Raw genomic sequence first — 23564 nt, forward strand, 5'->3', positions numbered from 1 at the left:
TTTCTTTTGGAAATGGTCAGACAAAGTAGCCACAGGTGCTAGAGTAAGCTGGTCAAATATCTGTTGTTTGAAATCCGAAGGGGGGCTTGGAATTAAAAATATGAAGACTTAGAATAAATCTTGCATGATCATTCTTATCAAGAAAATTCTTGCATGACAAGGATCTCTTTGGGTTGCATGGCTTAACTCCTACGTTTTTAAGGACAGTAACTTCTAGTTAGTTGAGATTAATTCTAGTACAAGTTGGTGCATGAAGAGGTTACTGAAAATGCGGCCAGAGGTTCATCAATTGTGTCTTCAGGAGTTGCTACTGCCAGTACCATTTGGGATTCTATCCGGGAAAGGAGACCTACGGTTCCTTGGCAGAAACTGTTATAGTTCCCCTTGCATAACCCAAAATATAACCTCATTACCTGGATGGCCTTTCTGGACAAGCTTCCTACTAAGGTAAGATTACAACGTATGGGAGTGACTAACGATACTATCTGTGTTTTATGTTCTACTGAACCTGAATCTAGAGATCATCTCTTCCTATCTTACCCTATTGATGCTTCCCTTTGGGATTCTATTTTTTCATTTTCTGGTTTGAACTTTGATGCCTACTCCTGGGATGAGTTCTTGACACAAGCAAGCAACAACCGGAAAGGAAAATCTTTGTTTTCTTTGGTTATGAAACTGGCCTTGAATACTCTAGTATATTTCTTATGGGAAGAGAGGAACAAACGTTTGTTCCAAGGACGATCTAGGTCAATTGAAGATTTACTTAAAGCTATCAAAGATGTTGTTAGTCTTCACTTAAGTGGTAGAACTTTTAACAGATTTCTTGCTGTGAATATTAACCTCTGCAATCACTAGAATATTACAGACCATTGATTCTTTTCGTATGTTTGATCTATAATGACTCTGATTGTATTTTATAGCTTCTGCTATTTGGATAATAAAACCAACTTATCCACAAAAAAAATGAGTTTTGCTAAGTTGAAATAGATATGAAGGATTAAATTGTGTTAAAAAATGTATCACTGAACTTCCCTGTCAATAAAAAAAATTCAGTTAATGTATAATGAAACCATAGGGATATATGAGGCAGAAGAAGAGAAATGAAACATTCATTGTTGTTATCATCTTAAAATAGTGTTCAGAAATGAGTGAATAAAAGACAACAAAACACCGTAAGCAGACTATGGACGTTACAATTACTGTGGTGCTGAGATAACATGGGAAGGAGAAATATGACAAGATACAAAATGAACTCAAAAGGACCCAATAAAAAGGCTATAGATTTTCAGTTTCTGTGTTTTCTGGATTCCAAGTTTGTACCGTCTTTCAGGATTTCCTGTGCGTCGTTGTCCATCCCGAGGCTAAATAGGGCGGCAGCTTGGAGATAGAATGCCGTCGGCCACTCTGGAGATATTACCTGTGCTTGCATAGCATCTCCGAGTGCTTCTTGTGCCATGTCATTCATCAAGTAGCACAAGCAGCGTCTAGCAAACACAGTTGGAGATATCATTGTCCCACCATCAATGAACTATATATGCAAGGCACGTTATTAGCATCATGGGTTGAAATTTTAATCACGAGTGGAATTTTGATGCAGATTGCCAAATTGTAAATAGAAGACTTACGTCCGTGTAGCATTCAATGGCTGTTCCAAAGTCTTTACCTCGGAAAGCAGTATCTCCATGTTTTTTGCAATTCAGAGTCTCCTGTATTTGATCTGTCCACATTTGGAAAGAAAGCTAGAAGCAGCAAAATTCAATACCCGTTATCATGAAGAATTTCAAAAGAGGATCCATGTGACAAATTCACTTAAACGATTTCGATAATGCTAGGCAAGTAATACTAGCATTTCTGTTCTTATATCTGGGTTTGAACGATGAAGCTGTCACAGCAATTCATTAGTACATGTTTTATCAACTCATTAACTTTTCGAAAATGCAACCAATGATCCTACCAGCTAGCTTTTATTCAACACTACCAAACCAATGATATATATATATATATAGAGAGAGAGAGAGAGAGAATTGAATATGAAAGAACATAAATTGTATAGATTGCTGACCTCATTTGCAATCCCCTCATCATCTTTGTATCCAATATTTTCTAATATTTCATGTATTGCAGTAAGATCCATTCTTGAGCATGCTTCACCTAGAGGTGTTAGTAACATTGTTTGCTTTGAGGACGCTGTTCCATGTGGAATGCCCATCAAAACATGTGATGGTATCTGTTAAAATAATAGAAGTTAAAAGGTAGCAAACTGTCGACAGAAAAACATATCTCAGTTAATATTTTTTATCACTACCACAAAGCTTCAAGCTATTAGTAACTTCCATACAAAATTACAAAAGATGGTCTTATCAGTCGCACCAAATCCATTGTTCACCAAGCTAAAAGAGAAACTTGCACTAACAGGGTATAGCTTGGTTTCACATTGAAGGTATTAGTATTTTGGTGGACTTTCTAGAATAAAGGTTGAAGATAAGAAAGTGGAGAATATGCAAGTATACCTCGGTTTCCTTCTGAAGTGGGGTAAGAGCAGTTACAAGAGACTTCACATTTGGCCTCTCACGAGGTTCATACTTCAAACAACGTGAGGCTAACCGCACTAGTTCAGTTCCATCATCATTCGAAAACTGACCCACCAGGTTTGAGTCCATTAGCATCAGAAAGTTTTTACCCTGTATTAGGTCCAATGCCTGCAACAATGATAGTCCAACATTTAAGCATATAAATTATCTCCTGAGGATATACCATGATGCAGTGCAGATATCTACAATTTAATAGTGTATTAAATTTCTATGACAGAAGATTTCAATCAAGACTTTCGCCTTAACGGAGATTAAGAAGACAAGAGAACTCACATGGCTTGGTGGTATATGCTTGCCACTGAGAAGATCAAGCAAAAGAGTTCCAAAACTGTGAACCACACTCTCCGGGACTACCCTTCCTGTCATGTTAATGCGTATAAATTAGCTCAACCAAAGAGACAACACATGTTGCATGAGAAAGAAAACGTACCCAAAGTTAAATGCACATACTTTGCACAGTATAAGTATATATATCTTAATAATATAACCGATCTTTGCAATCTGTATGAGAGTTCCATAAACTTTGTCTATTAGCATAGTATTTTACCTGTCCTTAGGTACTCTGGTGGGGTGAAAGCCAAGTTTGTACTATAACTTTTTCCATCTCTGCTGTTCTTCATAAGGCCAAAGCTAGAGAGTCTGGGATTAGCATCCTGTCAAGAAGTAACCCATTGCTGTAAGCAATTAAATATGAATCTAAATGCGAACATATGCGGTAAGGTTCAAATACGGATGGTATAAAGAATAAAATTACCTGATCAAACAAGATTCTATAAGCATTAAGGTCATGATACAGGGCTCTCCCTTTACTGCTGCAATACTCAAGCGCCTGCGCTAAATACAGTGCGACTCTCAGCCTCATCGGCCATTTCATATGCTGATTCTCCCCTATACCATTTCAACAGAATAAAAACAATGGCATTATTAGTAAGATACGCAGATTTCCATTAGCAGCATATTGAAGGAGATGAAGATCCATTGAGACTGATACTTAGACTATAATCAAATTGAAGTATAGATTATATATATATATATATATATATATATATATATATATATATATATATACATGTAAACTAAATGAAAACTAAGGATATAGGGGAAAAGCTGAAGGTAAGAGTGAAAATTACAGTGAAAAAGATGCTTAGAGAGAGTCTCATTAGGCATAAACTCAGCTACTAACAATCTCTCATCTCCTTCACAGCAACAACCAATCAAATTTGCTAACCGATCGGTTCTTAACTGTCCAACTGCTCTCGCTTCCTCCTGGAATAACGCCAAAAAGAAGAGAAAGCGATACTTACAAATCAACCAAAAAAGAAAAATCAAAATAAATTGCAGTAAAAAAATGGAAAAGTAAATATATTTATATATATACGAGGAACTGTCGAGGGTCAGGCCAAGCCGATCTATTGAAGCGTTTAACGGCGATCAAACGATCCTCGTCGAGCTTCCCTCGGTAAACCACATTGGGAGCTTTCTCTCCATGCTCCGATACAATGTTGTCCGTCGAGAAACCGGAAGTGGCAGCTCTTAATTGGTCCAAGCTGTACTCGCTGAATCCAGGTAAAGCTTCCTCTCCATTCTCTGATGTGAACGGAACTACATAAATTTTAAATTTATGAAACAAAAATGGAAACAAATTCGAAGACTAAAATATTTTCTCGAGAGAGTGATGGAAACAAGTCAAGTAACTAACCTAGATCGGAAGAGTCGTTGAGGTTTGACTTGAGACTTGACGGCCACCAGCAAAGTGATAGTTTGGAGCAACGCGCTCCCATTGGCTTAAACCTCAAATTTTCAACCACACTCCCAACAAAAAGTTGGTTATTTTCTCCTTTCTTTGCTTTGAGCGTGGTGGAATTCGTGTGAAGGAAAGGTAGAAGAACGCTACTAATAGTCTAGCACTAAGCAGGGGAGAGGAAAAGTAGTGTTTGGGAAGCGAGAAAGTAAGAGAAAATAAAAAAGCATTTAACTTTTTGGATCCAAGGTTTCTTCTTGTTCTTCTCTTTCACGTTTCCCCTTTTTCACCACCTCATCATTCTCTGTTTTCTCTCCTTTTACATTTCTTTTATTTTCATTTTCATGTCAAAAATTTTCCCATTTTTTTCTCTCTTGATCATAAACCCAGACTTTTTTTACAGCGTGGATTCCACCACCCAATGAAATTGATAACATCGCCACGGTGTGTACATATACGAAGCGAAACGGAGAGTGGGAGAATGGGAGTAATAAGGGGAGTCAAACTCAAAGATAGGACTTAAACAAATAAAAAAACATTTATTTATGTTTTATAGATAAATCTTTGTAATAATTAATAAATAATGTAAGAGTTTTCAGAAAATAAGATAAGATGGGTGATGGTGTAAAACTAATAATACATGTATTTATTTTTTTAATAATATAGATTAATTATAAGATAATATTTTTTAATTATTAATATATAATAATATACATATATGTTAATGTAAGTGTTTGAAGTTTAGACTCAAAACTTTTAAAAAGTATAACTCATTTACAAGTCATCGTGTAGATTCTCATAATAAGTATATTTAAGAAATTAATGTACTTTTAAAACCCAAAATATATTTTATTTAAATTAATTAATTTGTTTTAAAACTTTGTTGGGTATGATAATTAGGGGGTTGGGAAATAAAAGAGGAAAGGTGTTAACTTTAGGCCACAATTGGTGTTGGGATTAAAAGCTGGAAATTCCTTTGCCCTTTATGATGTTGATATGGTTTGTTGGTCACCTCATCATTTATGGAAATAATTTTGGACTTATATTTTCTACTATGTAATATAATGATAGTTTGTTGTAGAACATGTATATTGACATGCATGATTCAATTTTTTATATTTAATAAATTGATTGAATAATTTAAATTAAAATTATAGAGGTTAGATATGATGATGATATTTTTAATATTAAAATTCAAATCATAAATTTTTATATCTATTTCAATTTGTAATTTTAATTAGTAAGATCCAATATATAGGGGATGGTGAATTTCTTAGTTAATAAATTTATTTGAGAACAATAATTTAAATTTTATTTGTCAGTTTAATTATTAGAATGAAGTGCACGTATTGTGGATAAATCAATTAATATGATTTAATATAACGTATAGATAAAAATATAAAAAAAAATACTGGATTTACTATATAAACATCTAATAAATTCAAGTATTTGATAAATAATATAATTGTTACATTTTTAAATATTTTATTGTTTAATTCATACTCTTTAGTCGATTAAGTTTAGTTTAATAAATTATTATTGATATATATAATTTCATTTTATTTAGTAATAATTTTTGTTTTTGAAAAATTGAGTGTGTTTGCTCACTCTCTCGCAAAAGAAAGTTACTTCTCCACGTAAATTATGGGATTATTTTCAGAATATGCAAATTATTTTTATGTCGGACCTTAACATTTATAGAAGACGTGAATAGTGCGATGATTTTCAATTTTCTTAAGATAATTCCATTAATCTTGACATCTATGAACGCCAACATTGACATAATCTTAAAAATCATTATATTTTAATTTTACATTACACTAATATAAACACGCGTAGATATTATTTCCAAATAAAAATGTATAAGAAAATAATCCCGTGAAACATATATAATGTAAATACTTTTACAATAATAAGATTAACAAAACCCTAGTATTCTCACTATAATTTTGAAACATTTTATACTTATTCCGGTTAATAAATTATTTCTGGACATTATAAAGTGACGAATGTAAAGTTGAAATGATGACTCCTGGGCTTGATTTTGAAGCAAAAATGAATTGAAAATTGGGGCATTGTTGAGGGGGCAATGACATTATCTGGAACTGTGAATCCTTGCCTTCTAAAGGAAAAGTCTAAAACTTTTGTGGGTGCTTTCATTGTTAATTATGAGATATGATATAATAACATCAACTGAGCTCAAGGAATTCAGGTTCCCTTTTCCAAATTATGTTTAAAATATTAAAAGCTCCTTTTAAAGGGGGAAAAGGAACCCCAAATGCCTATTAATAAACACACTATGCAACCTTTTTCATAACAAATATGCATTAAAGCTTCAAGCTAAGTCATGTACTTCTTTTAGAAGTTAAAGAAAGTTTATTTTTTGTTAATTTATAATGTTTTAAGTCACATCCAACTTGAAACTAATTTCATGTATATATTTGAAACAATGAGGTTGAAGAGCCTAGAGAGTTTGTTTTTTTTCCTTGCATCTTGGCCAACTTTTTCCAGTGAAATTTGACAGAGAAAACCCAAACAACAGCACTGTGGTCTCCCAATTCCAAAGAAGAAAGAAAGTAGGGACAATTTTATAAGAATGGAAAACCCACATGGGGAAGTTTAGCACTGGCAATGGCAAACCCCAAAATATTAAACAAAACTTTATTTTTTTTCTGCTAAAATTTCAGCACAGACACAAAAGATCCTAGCTCAGGATCTGTTAGGCAACTTTCCAACAGTGTTAAACAGGGTAGTTTTTCTTGGAGTTGGGAAGCATGATGCTGATGGTATCATTTTAACCCCTTAATTAAAAAAAACAGAGAGAAGCCATATTTTATTTCATAGGACCACTTGAAAAAATGGATATAAACATGTTCAACAGGGGAAACATGTCTGAATCTCTTGGCCATTTATGTGCGTTATTGTGCAAAGATGTTTTTGCATTCATTATTTATTACAAGGTTGGCATGGCAGCTTCAAAACATCAGTCATCAAAAGAAGCAACATGGAACTGAAATATTTTAAGATATGTGATCTCTCCCTGCTGCCTGATGGCTATGGGGTAAAGCAACAGTGTAAAATGTTGTGAAGTTGCGGAAAACAGCTTTAACAACAGGCTTTCTAGGCTGCAGTTGAACTAAGACACAGATACAGAAAGTAAAAGTGCATGCAAACTGCAATAATATGGAGGGAAAGAATCAAATAATAGATCTTTTGACAATGGCAGGGCATGCAAATCAGATAAGGCAGCAGCACCAAAGATTGGATCAAAAGAGGAAGGGGAAAACAGTAGGCTTTGATGGTGAAAGGGACTATGATAAGCATGTGACATAACAAGTGCTTTCTCTAATTTCATATCCTATTATGTATAAAAATGTAATCTTAAAAAAAAGTAGAAAGGGTTGTGATGGTGGCGGCAATGGTGGGACATCAGACAAGAAGCACAATTCGATTGAATCATTGGATCATGCCAGCTTCATATTTGCCAAAAGGGAAAGCCATCTCACATGCACTCTAATCTTGTCACTGTGCTCTCAAGGCCCTGAAATTTGGCCTTCACAGTACCACGGCCAGCACTAAACCCTTTTCAGCTTTGAATCTGTGCATACTTAAATCAGTTTACACATTCTCTGGATTCATCCATGAATGTAACTATAATCTGGGGACAATATAAGTGGGAATGGAGTGACCGCATAATTCAACATTGATCATTTTAAGTATCCCATAATCGCTTGATTTCATATGCACGCTTACACTGATCAAAACATTTTGCTTATACTACAGATCATATTGAATCTGTTTTCATATGTAAATCAAACTACAATGCTCCAAAGCTTGCAGCGAACCAGTCCTCAACTATTACAAACAGGCCTTGTTCATTCTCCATTGGGCGACCCTTACCTTAACGGCGATACATATCTCACTGAGCATTGCCCAACCAAAAAACCAGAAATCTATATAATTCTATCTTTCACTTAATTACATCGTATCATTCATAGTGTCGAACTAGACCCTTTCAACTGGGGAAACATGTGGATATTGGACATATCTAGCAGCAGTACCGCCTTCTATAGGATTAGAAGCATTTAATCTTTCATTTAGTATGGTTTTCCCCAATGTTCTTTCTTCAGAGGTGGTAACTGATTCTGGTTCTGAAATCTCAGAGTGTTTCCTACTATCCCAAACTGCTATACAAATGGAAAATGCTTGCATAGGTGAAAGCGAAGAATTGAACTCAACTGAATAGATACCATCCTTGAAAGGGGCCAAACTGAACAATGGCTTCTTGTCTTGAGCTCCTCCCTGATAGTTATAATTAGAACATAGAGAATTCAGTCATAGAGAATTCAGTCCACACTTTCAGTATAACACTTTACTTAGCATAAGATCAACTACTATACCTGAAAAAACAGTTCGAAATTAGATCGCTGACTGAATTGGCTCTTATTAGAAAGAACCCCGAGTTTGCAACCTAAATCCCAACCACCACAGTCACATGCACCACCTGATTTCCATCGTTGGATCAGTGATGAAGGTTCACCTTTATTTGGCAGGCTATGTACACCACTTGGAAGTATTACTGTAGCACTAATGTCTTGACCACCCATAAGAGCACCATTTTTCCCATAATCAATTTCAAGTTTCACCTCTGGTTGACGCTCTTTCAATGTAGTCACAGCGAAGCTGTTAGGCTTATCAATCAGGTACCCATCTCTAATCGGAATTCTTCTGTTCCTTGTTGGGATCTTGACAATGATAGCTGCCTGCTCATCGCTTGACAGGAAATCAGATGCTTGTGGATTTGCCCGTCCTAAATCCAAGGTAAGAAGAACATATTCTCTGAGGCTAAATTGATCCACAGAGTTTGGCCTGGACAAATGAGAAAACTCGGAACCAGAGACCTTCATCTGGGCAACAACATTAGGGACATACTCCTGACCTTTGCCTTTGCCCTGATTTATCCACCTTCCATTCTTTTTTCTGACTTCTTGAATGGCAAAGAATGTGTAAATGCATCCATAATCACTCTTCCCTGATGCACTTAACATTTTCATAGTAGCTGCAAGAATCTTACTCTCGTTATCAACAGCAAACGTGAACAGAGGCAACCCATTCTTAACTTGAACTCTGAGAAGAGCTTGAACTGCTGAAGATCCACAATTTTTGTTCTGTGCTGAATCATTTACATTGCTTGTGCAATGGCTCGCCGTATCTGATTTCACTTTGGCTGACTGCAAGGGCAAAGCTGAATGTCTAAGCTGTTCTGATGATTTACAGGCACCTTCTGTTAATATTGAGTCCTGTAATTGGTTGGAAAAATTGCGACAGTTAACTGCCTTCGGTTTTAGAAGCGAGTCTAATAATCTTCTCAAAGGGCTGGACCTGCTTCTGCTTTTAGCATTGATTTTGTCACCGCAAGAAGTATCAACACCAGAAGAAACAGCATTCTGGGGATTTTTTAAATCTGATTTGACAAAACTATGTGTTAAGCCTGCCTGAGATATAGATGTACCCTCGTTGGGCTCAGAAACTTTGCCTGCTTTACCCATGCTGAAGCTAAAACGACGGAAAGGTGAAGTGCTTCGTACTTCTTCATATGAAACCTTGCTTCCTTTTGCGTCTGATCCTTTCCGAGCCTCATTTGCATTAGGATTTACGGGTGTTGCATTTGACCTTCTCTCCTCTAGATTTCTGCTTCTGGAAGAAATAGTTTCAATCCTTGTTGCACGAGGTACAGAATGAGTTCTTTCTGATGGAATGTTGTTACCACTGGAATCGAGGCCTGTCACTTTAAGCTGTAAATGTTTACTGCCATCAAGTTCATAAGGCAATGGGCCTGAATGATGGAAATTGGAGCTGACTGCTGAATGTTGAACCTCTTTAGAAGTTTCCGGGAAGGTCCTCTGTCTAGGTTCTGCTTCTTTTTTACTTGACTTTATTGTTAAATTAGAAAAGCCGACTTCTCCTGAGTGATTCATTTTGGGCAGATCTCTTGGCGAAAGGAGGACAACCGTGTTACTTTTTTCAGTGACAATTACTTTATCCCGGTTTGGAATAACTTCTTCAAACTTCTCAACTTTCTTCATAACTTCACCAACTTGGTTCTTCATTTTCACCTTGTCATATGATGCCACATTATCTTTGACCCCATTTGGCACTGTTGAACCTGCTGAAATAATCTTTGGGACTATTTCCATTCTCTTGCATTTTTCAAGCTTCATTCGTGGATTAGTTTTGCAAAATGATTTATCTTCTCTCTTGAATTTTCCCTGAGCCGCGAAGCTGGTGCTCTCAGAAGCCTTGGGATCTTGAAGCTTTCCAACACTTACCCAGGAAGTTCTGTCAAATGGCAAATGGCCTTCTACAGGGACTGACATCAGATGAGATTGCAGGGAAGGACGTTGTAACCTTTGACGGGCAGGAGGCCAACTATGACCTCTGCTCCAATGTGCTGATGATTCATCTGTTGAAAATGTGTTGCTACTGGTTGAAGAGATACTACTTCTATATAAGTTCTGTTTATTGCTACACTGCCATTTTTCAAGGCGCACCCATGGAAGGACCCCAACATTTAAAACTTTTTCTTGGGGGGTTTGCTCCTCTCTCCAGGTAACTTGGTAGATTTGACATGTACTTCACAAGCTCATCTTCTTCATTTGCCTTGATATCAGCATGTTGTTTTGTGTGCTTCAATGAAGAATCTGACACCTCTTTTCCACCTTTCAGAACCTCATGATGACGATCAGCATGTGACAAATTAGGCTTTTCAGGTTTAAACCTGCCTTGCATATTTGACCTATTCCTTGCTTGGGGTAACATGGTCTTTACAGAAATTCCAAAGGATTAATCACTTGAATTCATCCTAAACTCTAAATGGCGTTCCATAGACTGGACAGGTCTTAATCACTCGAGATCCTTTTAGCTGCACACTTTTAACTCTGTTAAAATGCAGACAACTGTGAAGATGAAAACAAACATTGTAAAACAATATTACAATAGTATTAAATTGATAACAATTGTATTACATGCATAGTAGCATAAGGTTCTCTAAACAAGTGAGCTTAACTATAGAACACAAGTCCTAAAGCAAATCGCATTGATTCATTCAAATCTTAACCATGATGAAGTCGTGACATATCCACATGAAGAAAAAAATCACAGTTGTATTAATATCTTCAGCCAGTCATTACCATCTAATAGCTAAACATTTTTCAACATAAAAGCTTTCTTTTCCTTCTCTTTCTACAGGGCTTATATAACTAACATAAACTTACCATACTCCCTTAATATCCTTTAAATGCCCATTAATGCATGAGAAAATAGAAGCTAGAGGTGTAAATGTCTAAATTTGTTATAACCCAGAATTCGGTCATTTCCCCGGCATCACCGCACACACATACTGGGATTTTGTCGTCACTCCTGCATAAAATTACATGAAGGTAGTATCATCCTTCATCACCTGTAGACCCTCCCCAAGGCTTTGTCATCCAAATGTATGTCTTCAAACCAAATCCCTTTCAAATTCGGGGATTTGCATTCTCGTGTAACAAAGTCTTGTGGGGTCTTTGAATATCCAAACGAAATGATACCTTAGAAATAAGTGCACATAGGGTGACAACAAAATCCCAGTATGTGAGGTGATGCGAGGGAAACATCCGAATCTTCGTCATTATCATTACAAAATTAAAGATTGCAACAACGAACCAATTAAATCTTAAACTTGCTTAAAAAAATAATACTTCTATCATAGTAAGATGTGTAGTTAACAAATTCACTACAATTCATAAGTGAAATACACATACGCTTGGGAGCAATCCAAAATCGACTGCAATATCCATGATTCCAAAATCAAAACTAAACAGCAAAAGCCATGAATTTTCTTCTTCAAAAATTTCCAGATAATCTGATGAGTACTAATTCCCAATAAACACAGCTAAAAGCCTCAAATCACTACCAAGTTCCAGAATAACATATTTACTGCAAAATACACCTCAACTGAAATTTTCCGTCAACGGGTTCCAAAATTGTTAAAGTATTAAAGAATGAAGATTCTCACAACTTTTTCAGAGCTCAAAGTTGACAAATAAATAGAAGATGATGAAAACAAGGCTGAAAACGAATCCACAGAATCTTGATATACGTCGTTTGCAAAGAAATCGAGAGTGAGTGGTCCATAGGAACAAATAAAACAAAAAGAAGTGAAAACAATTATTCAGATAAGGTAGATATGAAGAGTCATCATCAAATCCACTCAAGTTCAATTGGAAACGACAAGATCGCCTTAAGCTTAAGCAAAAGAACAAGCGCAATCATTTTTCAATTCAATTTTCGAAACATTAAGAGCCTCGTTTACTGCATCAAAAAATTAAAGACAGTTTCTTCTGTTTTAGGAAAAGTACAATTCACTTCATAGTTACAATGCTGGAAAAAATTAGATTCCATACGAGGAAAAGGATATAAATCCTTGTTTGAGTGTTAAGCATTCAAAACTTTCCAGTCCGAGTGACCGAGAGGAAGAAAATTACCAGTCTAAGTACAGGAAATGCAGAACGGAAAGGCGCTCAATAACGGAAAACGTGAACGCGTCGGTGAAAAAGAAGAAGAAGAACCTCGTGTCGGCGGCGCGCTGGACAGTGAGAACTACAACAAACACTGGCAAAATAACAGAAGACCAGAGTCAAAAAAAGAGATGTTAAAACATGAAACGCTCAAAGCAATGATTAATCTCCTAGTGGAAAAGGTAAACTTTAACACAGAAAAATCTCAAAATCCTAATCCGTCTTTAGCATTTTTTTTTTTGGTTACAAAAATTCCAAATGCTCAAAGTCGAAACATGGAGAGGGGGCCATAAAGGAAATCTAAAGGAAAATTACTTTTTTAATTACTTATGGCTGGAGCTCATTTCATTTCTATTATTTTTCGTTGGTTTTTTGTTTTGCATGCAGCAAGTAGTCAAAGTAGCAGGGAAAGCGGAAAGGAGTTCGAGAGGGAATTGTTTGTATTAGTAGTTGACGAAAAAATTAAATATTTTTATCGGACGGTTGGATTTTAATAATAAAAAAAGTGGTCACATCAGAAAGACGCGGGACGGGGAAGGCTCTGTTCAGGTAGTCCCCACCCTACAGAGTGTATCCTATTATATTAATCAACAACAACAAAATCCAATTACTATATACAATAGTAGGTTGTCTCAACGTCAGGTTGAGAATAGCTTCTGTGGAAGACCTCCGGCAATAAGAAAATTAAAAATATAGATAAAATACAATGCATGTATAAATAAATACATAGTTGAACAATATTCATATGCAGTCATTAATATCATATGCGCGTCTGTAATGGTAAGTAATCACTGTGAAAAAATCTCTGCATATAGACAGAAACGTAAGACCCGACTAAATTTAAAAGTGAAGAGAATGATACACAAAATTCAACGATAGGAAGCTCAGTTCTAAGCCTTAATAAATATAAAAAACAGAAACGTATAAAAAGTAGAAATCATGAAAATTACTACAAAGACATTAAAAAAAAGATGATACACCCTATAGATGTGACCCACACTACTCGACTATCCTAGTCTTAAGTCTCCACACTTTCCTATCAGATGTCATGTCCTAGGTAAGGGCTAAATCCATCAAATCAGATCTCAAGTAGTCTTCCCACTTCCGCCTTGGTCGTCCTCTCCTTCTGGCACCGTCGACTGTAATCGACTCTACCCTCCTGACCGAATCCGATGGTAGTCGCCTAAGGACATGCCCAAACCACCGTATTCTTCACTCCCTCAATTTTTCGGAAACAGACACCACCTCCAAGGACATCCTAATAGTAGAGTTTGTTGTCATATCTCACAGAGTCCTACCACATGTCCATCGAAGCATTCTCATTTCTGCGGCCTCTATCCTCCTTACGTGATCCTTCTTGATTGCTCAACATTCTGATCCATATAACAGTGCTTGTCTTATTGTCATTCTATAAAATTTTCCCTTAAGTTTTAGAGGTACCTTCTTGTCACACAAAACTCCAGTAGCAGCTCTCCACTTTAGTCATCCTGTCTTTATACGATGTATAACGTCATCATCTACACCCCCATCTATATGTATCATAGACCCTAGGTACTTGAAACTATCATTTGAGGAGAGAACGTGTCCTTCTATGCATGCTTCTACATCTTCATCGTTTTTGGTCATCATCTATCCCATCTTTATGTATATACCTATTATATTCAATAATCATAAAAGTTGCTGTTTAATTTATCAAATAGTGGCCCCACTCCAGATTAGATCTATAATCTAATGTTACGAGTAGGGTCCACTATTGATAGGATTAAGGGTATGATGGATTGTTGATCATCCGAATCAGGATATACTGTGATTTCTTTAAGGTTCTAATTGTCTCCCTGGTTTTAAATATCAATTATCTTTTTAATTTTGGAAAAAAATTCGCAATTCATTTGTCAAATAATTATTTAAGATGTATTATAAAAATATAATATATATATATGGTGCATAATGTATTGTCATATTGTGAATAATTCAGATAATAATATCACATGTAAAATTTAAAAGAAATTATTTTTAAAAGCTCGAAAAAGTGCGACTTTATTTTCGGAAATATTGCATGGGATTCCTTGAAAAAATGAAGTCCGCACAGTCGGTATCTTTAGTCTTTGTTAATGTAAAGTATAATTAATCTAAACATGCAAATTTTATTCACTTTATTCATACCATAATATGATTGTTTATAGGAAGAAAGTAAAAGATGGCAATGCTTTTAATCCCGCGCCTGATATCAACGCTCAAAAGTCTCCACTCCGCTCAAAAGCAAACAGAGGAAAACAAAGGGTATATGCAAGAATAACTTTCGATATGTTATATGCAATGTATAAATATAAATATAGTATAATTCTAAAATAATTTATTAGGATAATAAAATTTAAATTAGATAATCTATTAGGACAACAAAATTTATTTTTAATTAACATTAAACTAATGGAGTATCTCATCTCATTGACGAAATAGTTTTTAAATTAGAATATTTGAATTTCTGTAAACATGGCAATGCTGGTTTATACTAATAGTTTTATATTAAGAGAAATGATTAATAATTATTGTGATAATTAAACGTGTTTAAGATTAGAATGATTAAAGACGTGAGAAAGATGAGTGTGCAAGTAAAAACAAGTAAAACAGATTCGCAGATGAATTAGGGTCGGGATCGATGATGATGGCGATCGTGCATTTTCTGATTGCAGATGATGATTGTCTTCACGTGAATCTCTGAAACACAATATATAGTATACATACATGTCAGTCATCAGTGAGTGAGCCATGACCGAAGAGAAAAATCACCGACAGTAGCCCATGTGCGTTCCAATATGGAAGCACCACCATCCTTTCATTCACCAACTCTTTTATTTCCTGCTGAAAAAAGCAGTGTGGAAAAATAATAAAAGCAGATACGGATCGTCGCCATCTGCACGGCCCAACGTGATTCCCAATTTATTTATCAATTTAGAGCTGTGTACAATTTTTTGATGTAAAGAAACACGTGAATATGTGTGGGTACAAAAGTTCCGCACTTCAAATAGCAGGTTCCCTATTATGTTTTTAAATCAGGTGGAAGCCAGAGCTTTTCATCATGTTGATTTATCATTAAAAATTTACTTTTTTATTTGGCTTCAAAAAATTATGAAATATTTTCCCTCAGAAAATATTAATGGAGATCCTACTGATGTTCCTTCTTGGCCTTTAAATAACAAAAACTTTATCGACACAAACAACAAAGACAACATCAATGGGTGATTAAGGGAAAATCATACAAGCTTGGATTTTACTCGTTTTGTTTGGGGATATAACGGTGGACGGGCCGAAGACTGTGTTCTCTCATCTACCCACTTCACGCTGATGGCGCTGAATCTGAAATATGGTGAAAACCCCAGGGTCTAAGCCCAACCAAATGGAAGCCCCATTAGTGGAGATTATTATTGCTTCATTTTATATTATAATATTCAATTCATAAAATAAAAAATATAAATTCATAATGATGTTTAAGGAATTTATCATTTTAATCGTTCATATTTCTATAAATTAAAAATATTTTTTAAATTTTTAGTCAAATTTTTTTTTAAACTCATGCAAAATACGTTTCAAGATCATTAAGTGAAAACAAAATTTATTTAACCAAAAAAATATTCAAAATTATCTAATTCAAATATCAAATAAATATTAAAAATTTAAATCTCTATCTTAAAAAAATTACGATTCAAGAACTATGCATATATTTAACCTTTTTTATTTGAAATGAAAGATAAAAGATTCATGTTACGGTGAGTAGGACTTAAACCATAAAAATAAAGTCCATTGAGTTGTATTGAGGCTCAAGTCTTACACTTGTCTGTGTATAAAAGCCCATATGGAATATGAAAATTCGTGAAGGTCCCGGAAATCAAGTGATGTGTTTTTGCCATTGATGTCTATACTGTCCTAGAAAATGATTTAAACCTAAAATAGAATAATCTTCTCCACACTAGAATTCTTAAGAAAACAACCCCCAAAAAAAAGTAAATAGATAATCTTCTCAAGAATTCTCTATGGCCTATAAAAACACCATTTCAGCGGCTTCAAGCACTCAGACAAGCAAAGCATAGAAAAACCAAGACAGCTCTCTCAAGTTTCTCATTAATCTCAGTTTTTCTTTCCCAAAAATGTCATTGGTTCCAAGCTTCTTTGGCAACGACGCAGCAACGTCTTTGATCCTTTATCTCTCGACATATGGGATCCTTTCAGGGACTTCCCTATGTCTTCTTCGCTCACCACACAAACCCCAGAAACCTCGGCTTTTGTCAACACCCGAATCGACTGGAAAGAAACCCCAGAAGCGCACGTGTTCAAGGCCGATGTTCCTGGGCTCAAGAAAGAAGAAGTGAAAGTGGAGGTTGAAGACGATAGGGTGCTTCAGATAAGCGGAGAGAGGAACGTGGAGAGGGAAGACAAGAACGACACATGGCATCGCGTGGAACGTAGCAGTGGGAAGTTCATGAGGAGGTTCAGGTTGCCTGAGAATGCTAAGATGGATCAGATCAAGGCATCCATGGAGAATGGTGTGCTTACTGTCACTGTTCCAAAGCTGCAAGTCACAAAGCCTGATGTTAAGGATATTGACATTTCTGGCTAAAAAATGTCTTCGCTTCGACATAATACTCAAAGTTGCTACTTTGATATGTGAGTGCCTTTAACTCTGTCGGATCAGAGTTTTGTTCCCTGTGTGTGATCTCTATAATTGTATGTTATTATATGCATGTATAAGAGTTCTAAATAACATATTTGTGATCGGAATAAATTTAGCAGTTTTAACTACGAATTGTGCTACTTTGCAAAGTTCTATCCTTGTTCTCTCAAATCGAATATTCTATGCATAATCCATTTATGCAATAGAAGCTTTCTTAGAACCTTTTTTTCCCTTTGATAACCGAAAAATTGGTTATAAATACTCTAGTAACTCTACCGATTGATGCACAAATACTTACCTCGGGCAGTGGCTCCAGAAAATCAGCTATATAGCCTTGCGAGCCAACACTGAATTTTCCTCTAGAATATAAAAGTATTATAAAATTAAATTATTAACAAAATTAATTTAAAGATAAAATTAATTGTAAAAAAAATCAAAGATTACGTTGACTTTTTTACAAAAGTTTGAGAGTTTCAAATACCATTAAGTCAAAATAAATTATTATAAGGATTTGAACTCATGAAAGTTAAAATTAAAAATTTTAAATTTAAAAAAAAAATTTAATGAAAACATTAGAAACATTTTTTATGTTTTCATATTTTTATTTATTTTTGTTTTTATTTTCTAATTTTATAATCAAAACGTTTCTATTATTTCTAGCCACTAAGAGATGCAATAAATACCAAGAGAATAAAGAATAAATAACAAAAGAACTAGAGTAAATACCTCATAGCTTCTCTTCCAAGAGAATGGAGGAATTAATGAATGGATAACTCAAATGAGGAGGAGAGACTCTCTATTTATAGTTGAGCTCCCTCTTAATCAATGACCTAGATCGATTTATATCGACGGTTAATATCTACCGAATTAATACAAGATCCCTTAAATTAAGGAAACTCAACCCGATCTTATCTAATTACTTCTGTTAACGTTTTTATTTTATATGAAAATAACATATATTTTCTAAAACCAAACTAACCTAAAATTTTCCCAATTTCCCTCTTTCGTTTTGTGGGCTTTAGATCTACTCCTGGATGGTCTGGTTTCTACCGCTGTTTCAAAATAAAATTTGAAGGCTTCGTAGGCCGACAAAATTGAAATTGTTTTTCCTAACTTGATTCGGGCTGGATTTCAACGGTCCAAATATTTTAGTATACTTAAAAATAGTTAATAGAATTAAATTTAATAAAACTATTAATTATATTATAGAATTCACAGTTAAGTCTCTTTCCAAAAATAAAAAAAATAAATTCTGATCTATATAAATAAAATATCTTATCTGATTCAAATCTATTGAATTATTATTTATGAAGGAATGATAGAACCACCATTATCAAATATCAATTCGTAGCACCTGCTGGATGCTCCACCACAAGAAGATGATAATGATGCATGCCCCCTTTCGAGATATAAATATTGAGATTCAACTAGGAGGGGCTGGTAGAAGTATATTCTCTTTTAAAAATTTAAATTTTTATATAGTTTAAATATTTTTAATTAATTATTATTTTTATTCTTAAAATTTTATAAATTCATTTTATCTAACATAAAATCATATATTTATCTATATAATAAGATTTATTATTTTCTTGTTCATACAGCCGATAGACATAATGATGACATATCTATTAGGGCTAGTATGCATCTTTGTTTTGTGTGTTCTTTGTTAGATGAACATGTCATTGTCGCTGGATCAAACAATATGTTGGTTGGTGTGGGGCAAACTCTGTTGCGAGCCATGAGGGTTGGCCTTTACTTATTCAGTCATTTGATAACGCTTGATGTCATACCTTTTTAATGGCGTGGTGCTTGTGAAGACGATTGTTGGTCATACGTTTTGTGTTATTTGGTTGCAGGGTTTCCAAGAGACACATTATCTAGTAGAATACAAGAGCATCCCATCTCCAAGATTTTCCAGAAGCCTCCCAAAGTCGGTGGTCTGTTTTATTTACTACATGCAACGATCTCTCATTATTAATTTTTGGGTAAACTACAGGTTTAGTACTTTAACTATTAATTTTGTTCCGTTTTAATCACTCAACTTTTTTTTTGTTTCAATATCATACCTAACGTTATGTTTTGATTTTATTGTGGTCACCCACCGTTAATTTTTTAGCGGTGATGTTGATGTGTCACTATAATGTAATACTGTCATCATTGAAAAAATAAAAAAATATCACATCAATAATTATGTTAATTTTTTTAATGATGAATAACTAAAATGAAATCAAAATGTAACGTTAGGCAAAACTGTTTGTGGGGTAGTGAAAAAATGATTTGCTAGTAAAGGTCTCGTCGAAATTATTTTTTGATCTAATGTGATTGTTATAGTGCTTGTTGGAAGACAACAAGAACACAATGCGTCTGGAAGACTCGATAACCACAATGCGACTCTTGCTTTGTTCTTTTGGTAGTCTTGGCAGTTTCATTTCAATTGTGTGAAAAATAGGGAAGACACATGTGTTCTCGATGTCTTCCCCGGTATTGTAGCAATCAGATCATCTCAATAAATAATTTCGCTCAGACCCTAGACGAGCCAATTATTTTTTCTAACACCCCACATGAGCATTGCCCATAACGTTATATATGATTTTAAAAAAATAGTTAAGTGACTAAAATGGAGAAAAATGATAATAGAAGTGGGTATTCTCTAGAATTCGAGTATAAGACAACAATTAATTTTTGAGTCTGGGCTATAGCAGTTGTTGTTGCCCCACGCTCCTTGTAGAGTAGTAATGTAGTATAACTTTTTCATTTTTAAAGCACAACAAATTTGTACAAATCATTTATAAAAAGGGCAAAATAACTGATTTTGATTTTGTTTACATTCTTAAGATGTGGAAATGAAATACTTTCAAGAGAAATATATCAATCAAGAACTCGATCATCACAGTGATTCCATGATAAGATTTAGCTACGTCTAATACAAAGATGGGTTTTAAAAACCCAAAGGATAGCTGATTTTATTACCAGTATTTTACAAGATACATCTTCAACAAGCTGAAGGTATCGAATCATTTTCTTAGCAAATTTATTTTAATTTTCCCATCTAAAGGCTAAACCCTTTAAAACAAGGGCTAAAGGCTGAAAGAAAGAAAACAAATTAATAGATATATAATCTTAACCCTAGATTCCATATATTTTGACCACTGTCTGTCTTTATTTTTGTTTTATCCTCTTTTATTCTGCCTTGAAATACAATCTACGCTTCGATTGATGGAAACAAACAACCCCATGTGGTTGTGTTGTTTGCTTTAATATGTCCATTCTTGAGGTAGACTCATTTCTTGAAGGTTGAGAGCCGGCGCTGCCTTGGACTGACCCTTGTGCAGTGAATGCTTGTTATTATTCCTCCCACTTCCACAAGCATCTGTATGGAATAAACAAAAAATGTAATTTAGATTGCCAAATGCTAAAAGCAATAAAGACGATAAAATTTTCTTGGTGTTGGATCAGTTTAGGTACCGTGTTGGAGAGGGAAACCACTATTGTTGGACCTTGTTGGAACACCTGTTTTCTCAAAGTGGAGCTTCAGTGCCTGAACTACTCTTGTAGGAATCAGAACTGTGGCACATCCTGATCAAAACAGAACAAAATCCAGGAATAAAATATCTGACCCAAAACGATCATGGTCTAAGTTCCTTCTAGAAAGAAATCGAGATTTTTATTGAGAACAACATGCAAATGGACTAAACTAGGGGGACCAGGACAAGGGAAGATTCCACTTCACATTAATCAAATCTTGGACGCTAGCAAAGGAGGAAAGATTTGTCGAGGAAATGGAATCTGAGGACATGGGTGGGAATAAAAAAAACCATTTACCAGAATCCCTGGTCAAATCTCTAAAAACCCAGCATAGAACCATAATTTGGAAAACAGGATAGTTGACGGTTCACTGAACACTTAACCACTCCCCCAACATATCCAACCAAACTTTTGCCTAAATCCTAAAGCAAATTACTTTAACGAACCAAAGAGTCAAAAATAAATTAAAAAACCTAAAGAAAGGTACTTTTTTTTTTGAACCTTGTTCCTTGCTTGACTCGGTAGGGTTTCCTCCTATTCCACGAGGCAAGAAAACCCCGGTTCCTCTAGAACCATTTCTTGAACCGGATGCATTGAAGAAAACCGCCCTCATATGTGGACCGGCTTGTTGGTTGCCCTGTTGTTGACGCTGATGCAGATTATACAAGGGATTTTTAGAATTAGGGGCAGCTTTATGGCCATTGTTGAACCCATCGAGAACTCTTCCTTTGCCTTGATGGTAATGCTTTGTGCTTGGCTTTTGCAACTTTTGTTCCGTTTTCTTCGTAGCTTGCTCTTGTTTGAGCCTGTAAAACTGTGAATTGTATGATGAGAATTAGAGCCGTTTCATTTGTAAATGAATTCTAAATGAAGAAAAATAAGTAATGATATTCGTTCTTACTTGGATTGCTCTTATTTGATCATTGATGAGGGATTTCTTTGCATTCAGGTTTCCTCCAGAAAAAAATAGCTCGCCTTGGTTATATCTTGCTGTTTCTTCATTTATCTTCATCTTTTCAAAATTCTCAACCATGGGTGCCAATGGAGGAGATGGCTCCCTAGATGATCCAACAGGAGTATTAAGGTTCGAGCCAAACTGTGACCACAGCGTTGATTCTGGTGAACCAGACAAATCCCATGGCTAAAAACCAACAGAAAAAGTGAGGGGAGATCAGTTTTTAAAGTAAAACCAATCGGATCTTTGGTATTAACATGATCAATAGGATGGATTACCTTTTCAAGTTTATCTTCACCAGGAAGCATGTACTGAGCCATCTGTGAGTCTACTCACCAATGTAATATTCTTCTTCTTCCTGGCTGATCTCTGTGGAGCTCGAACTCGGCTGATCAGACACACAGTTGAGGAGTGAAAAGCTGAGAAGAAAGCAATAACTCACAGTTGTGTAGGTCAACAGCCATCATTAAATGAACTACAAAGCTTTTCACTTTAAAGTGGATACTGAAAAAAATCAGGTGAGTGGTTTGATGATTTGCTATTATGGATGTCGCTGGTTCGACAAGATACAATTATTACCTGATCTATCACACATGAACACTGAAAAGAAGAAAGGGAGAGAAACAAATTAAAAAGAAGGTGTGTGGGGAGAGGATCCTGCTGGACTTTTTTATCTGACGTATTAAGGAATGAAAATATGGAACTTGGGTTCCTTATAGGGTTCATTTTAAACATAAAGACATGATGAAAAACAAGACAAATTGTGCAACGAAAGACTCATATAATGTTTTTTCCCCCATTTTGTGTTATATGTTGTTGATTCTTGCAGGTATGACTTTAAACTTGTCAATTTCTGCAAATTCGCCTCACCTGCCATTTGTTAGGGAGTTCCCCTCTAAGTTTATTTTAAAAATCTTGTTTTTTTCATTCATATTAATATTCAAAATTTAAATTTAAAATATAAACAAGTTAAATTAAATATATTAGATTAAATAAAACATAATCAATAATTCATTGATTTAATGAGACAAGATATTAAATTTTTTATTTTTAAATTATAAATGAAGAAGATAAAATTAAAAGGATTAATTGTTGTAATGTCTAATAAAAAATAAGAATGAATAAAATATAGATGATTATAAAAGTAAAATAAAGTATAATTTGGGGTTTAGTGGGATTGTTGTTTCTACAAACAAAGGAAAGGTCACTATGGTAGACTGATGATTGGTACTTTTCTTGTGACTTGACATTCAGGAGTGTAAACAGAACCATTTTATTCCATTTGATATAAAAAAACAGAGATTTTCACAGATAGAAATATGAGATTAATTGGAGTTGTGAGAATGAGGGAGGTTTTATTTTTCGGCCATCAATGAAAGGAGATTTTAGTACATTTTTGTTATCTTTAGTTGTTTATAAGTTCGAGTGATTGGGCTTGGTTTTTAATGCCACGTTCGAGACCAGAGCTTGAAACTTCTTTTTTGACCCAAACACGGACGGAAATGAAACGGACTCTTACATTTTCAGC

The 23564-nt window shown here is 34.8% G+C and overlaps 3 protein-coding genes and 1 pseudogene across 3 annotated transcripts; 1 reads left to right on the top strand and 3 right to left on the bottom strand.

The window, feature by feature from the left end:
- Nucleotides 1-1086: 1086 nt before the first annotated feature.
- On the bottom strand, nucleotides 1087-13088 carry LOC120137172 (serine/threonine-protein kinase BSK5-like). Its single transcript, XM_039152991.1, has 11 exons — nucleotides 13085-13088; nucleotides 4291-4400; nucleotides 3970-4193; nucleotides 3722-3857; nucleotides 3346-3479; nucleotides 3139-3244; nucleotides 2865-2950; nucleotides 2511-2699; nucleotides 2063-2227; nucleotides 1626-1739; nucleotides 1087-1528 (listed from the first exon to the last, which is right to left on the bottom strand). Exons 2-11 carry the CDS (start codon nucleotides 4370-4372, stop codon nucleotides 1286-1288), a joined length of 1479 nt encoding a protein of 492 aa, XP_039008922.1. The 5' UTR covers nucleotides 4373-4400; nucleotides 13085-13088; the 3' UTR covers nucleotides 1087-1285.
- Nucleotides 8056-13065, bottom strand: LOC120137171. Its single transcript, XM_039152990.1, has 3 exons — nucleotides 12858-13065; nucleotides 8733-11288; nucleotides 8056-8634 (listed from the first exon to the last, which is right to left on the bottom strand). The coding sequence occupies exons 2-3, from the start codon at nucleotides 10707-10709 to the stop codon at nucleotides 8338-8340; spliced, it is 2274 nt and encodes a 757-aa protein (XP_039008921.1). The 5' UTR covers nucleotides 10710-11288; nucleotides 12858-13065; the 3' UTR covers nucleotides 8056-8337.
- A 3944-nt stretch (nucleotides 13089-17032) lies between the features above and the next one.
- LOC120137151 lies at nucleotides 17033-17502 on the top strand (annotated as a pseudogene).
- A 3070-nt stretch (nucleotides 17503-20572) lies between these two features.
- LOC120137161 lies at nucleotides 20573-22131 on the bottom strand. The gene is made up of 4 exons (XM_039152982.1): nucleotides 21983-22131; nucleotides 21583-21895; nucleotides 21022-21132; nucleotides 20573-20926 (listed from the first exon to the last, which is right to left on the bottom strand). Exons 1-4 carry the CDS (start codon nucleotides 22112-22114, stop codon nucleotides 20811-20813), a joined length of 672 nt encoding a protein of 223 aa, XP_039008913.1. The 5' UTR covers nucleotides 22115-22131; the 3' UTR covers nucleotides 20573-20810.
- Between the last annotated feature and the right edge of the window lie 1433 nt (nucleotides 22132-23564).

Source organism: Hibiscus syriacus, unplaced genomic scaffold (genome assembly GCF_006381635.1).
Source record: "Hibiscus syriacus cultivar Baekdansim isolate YM2019G1 unplaced genomic scaffold, ASM638163v2 tig00110652_pilon, whole genome shotgun sequence".
NCBI lineage: Eukaryota > Viridiplantae > Streptophyta > Magnoliopsida > Malvales > Malvaceae > Hibiscus > Hibiscus syriacus.

Excerpts from the sequence above, each read along its gene's own strand:
- LOC120137172 (XM_039152991.1), bottom strand. The coding sequence starts at position 4,372 with ATGGGAGCGCGTTGCTCCAAACTATCACTTTGCTGGTGGCCGTCAAGT. Across the intron at positions 3,245-3,345 it reads ATAGAATCTTGTTTGATCAG|GATGCTAATCCCAGACTCTC; the intron begins GTAATTTTATTC and ends ACTTCTTGACAG. Across the intron at positions 2,228-2,510 it reads CACTTCAGAAGGAAACCGAG|ATACCATCACATGTTTTGAT; the intron begins GTATACTTGCAT and ends TTATTTTAACAG.
- LOC120137161 (XM_039152982.1), bottom strand. The coding sequence starts at position 22,114 with ATGGTTGAGAATTTTGAAAAGATGAAGATAAATGAAGAAACAGCAAGA. Across the intron at positions 21,133-21,582 it reads CGAGTCAAGCAAGGAACAAG|GATGTGCCACAGTTCTGATT; the intron begins GTTCAAAAAAAA and ends TGTTTTGATCAG. Across the intron at positions 20,927-21,021 it reads TGGTTTCCCTCTCCAACACG|ATGCTTGTGGAAGTGGGAGG; the intron begins GTACCTAAACTG and ends TATTCCATACAG.
- LOC120137171 (XM_039152990.1), bottom strand. The coding sequence starts at position 10,709 with ATGTCAGTCCCTGTAGAAGGCCATTTGCCATTTGACAGAACTTCCTGG. Across the intron at positions 8,635-8,732 it reads ATTTCGAACTGTTTTTTCAG|GGAGGAGCTCAAGACAAGAA; the intron begins GTATAGTAGTTG and ends TATAACTATCAG.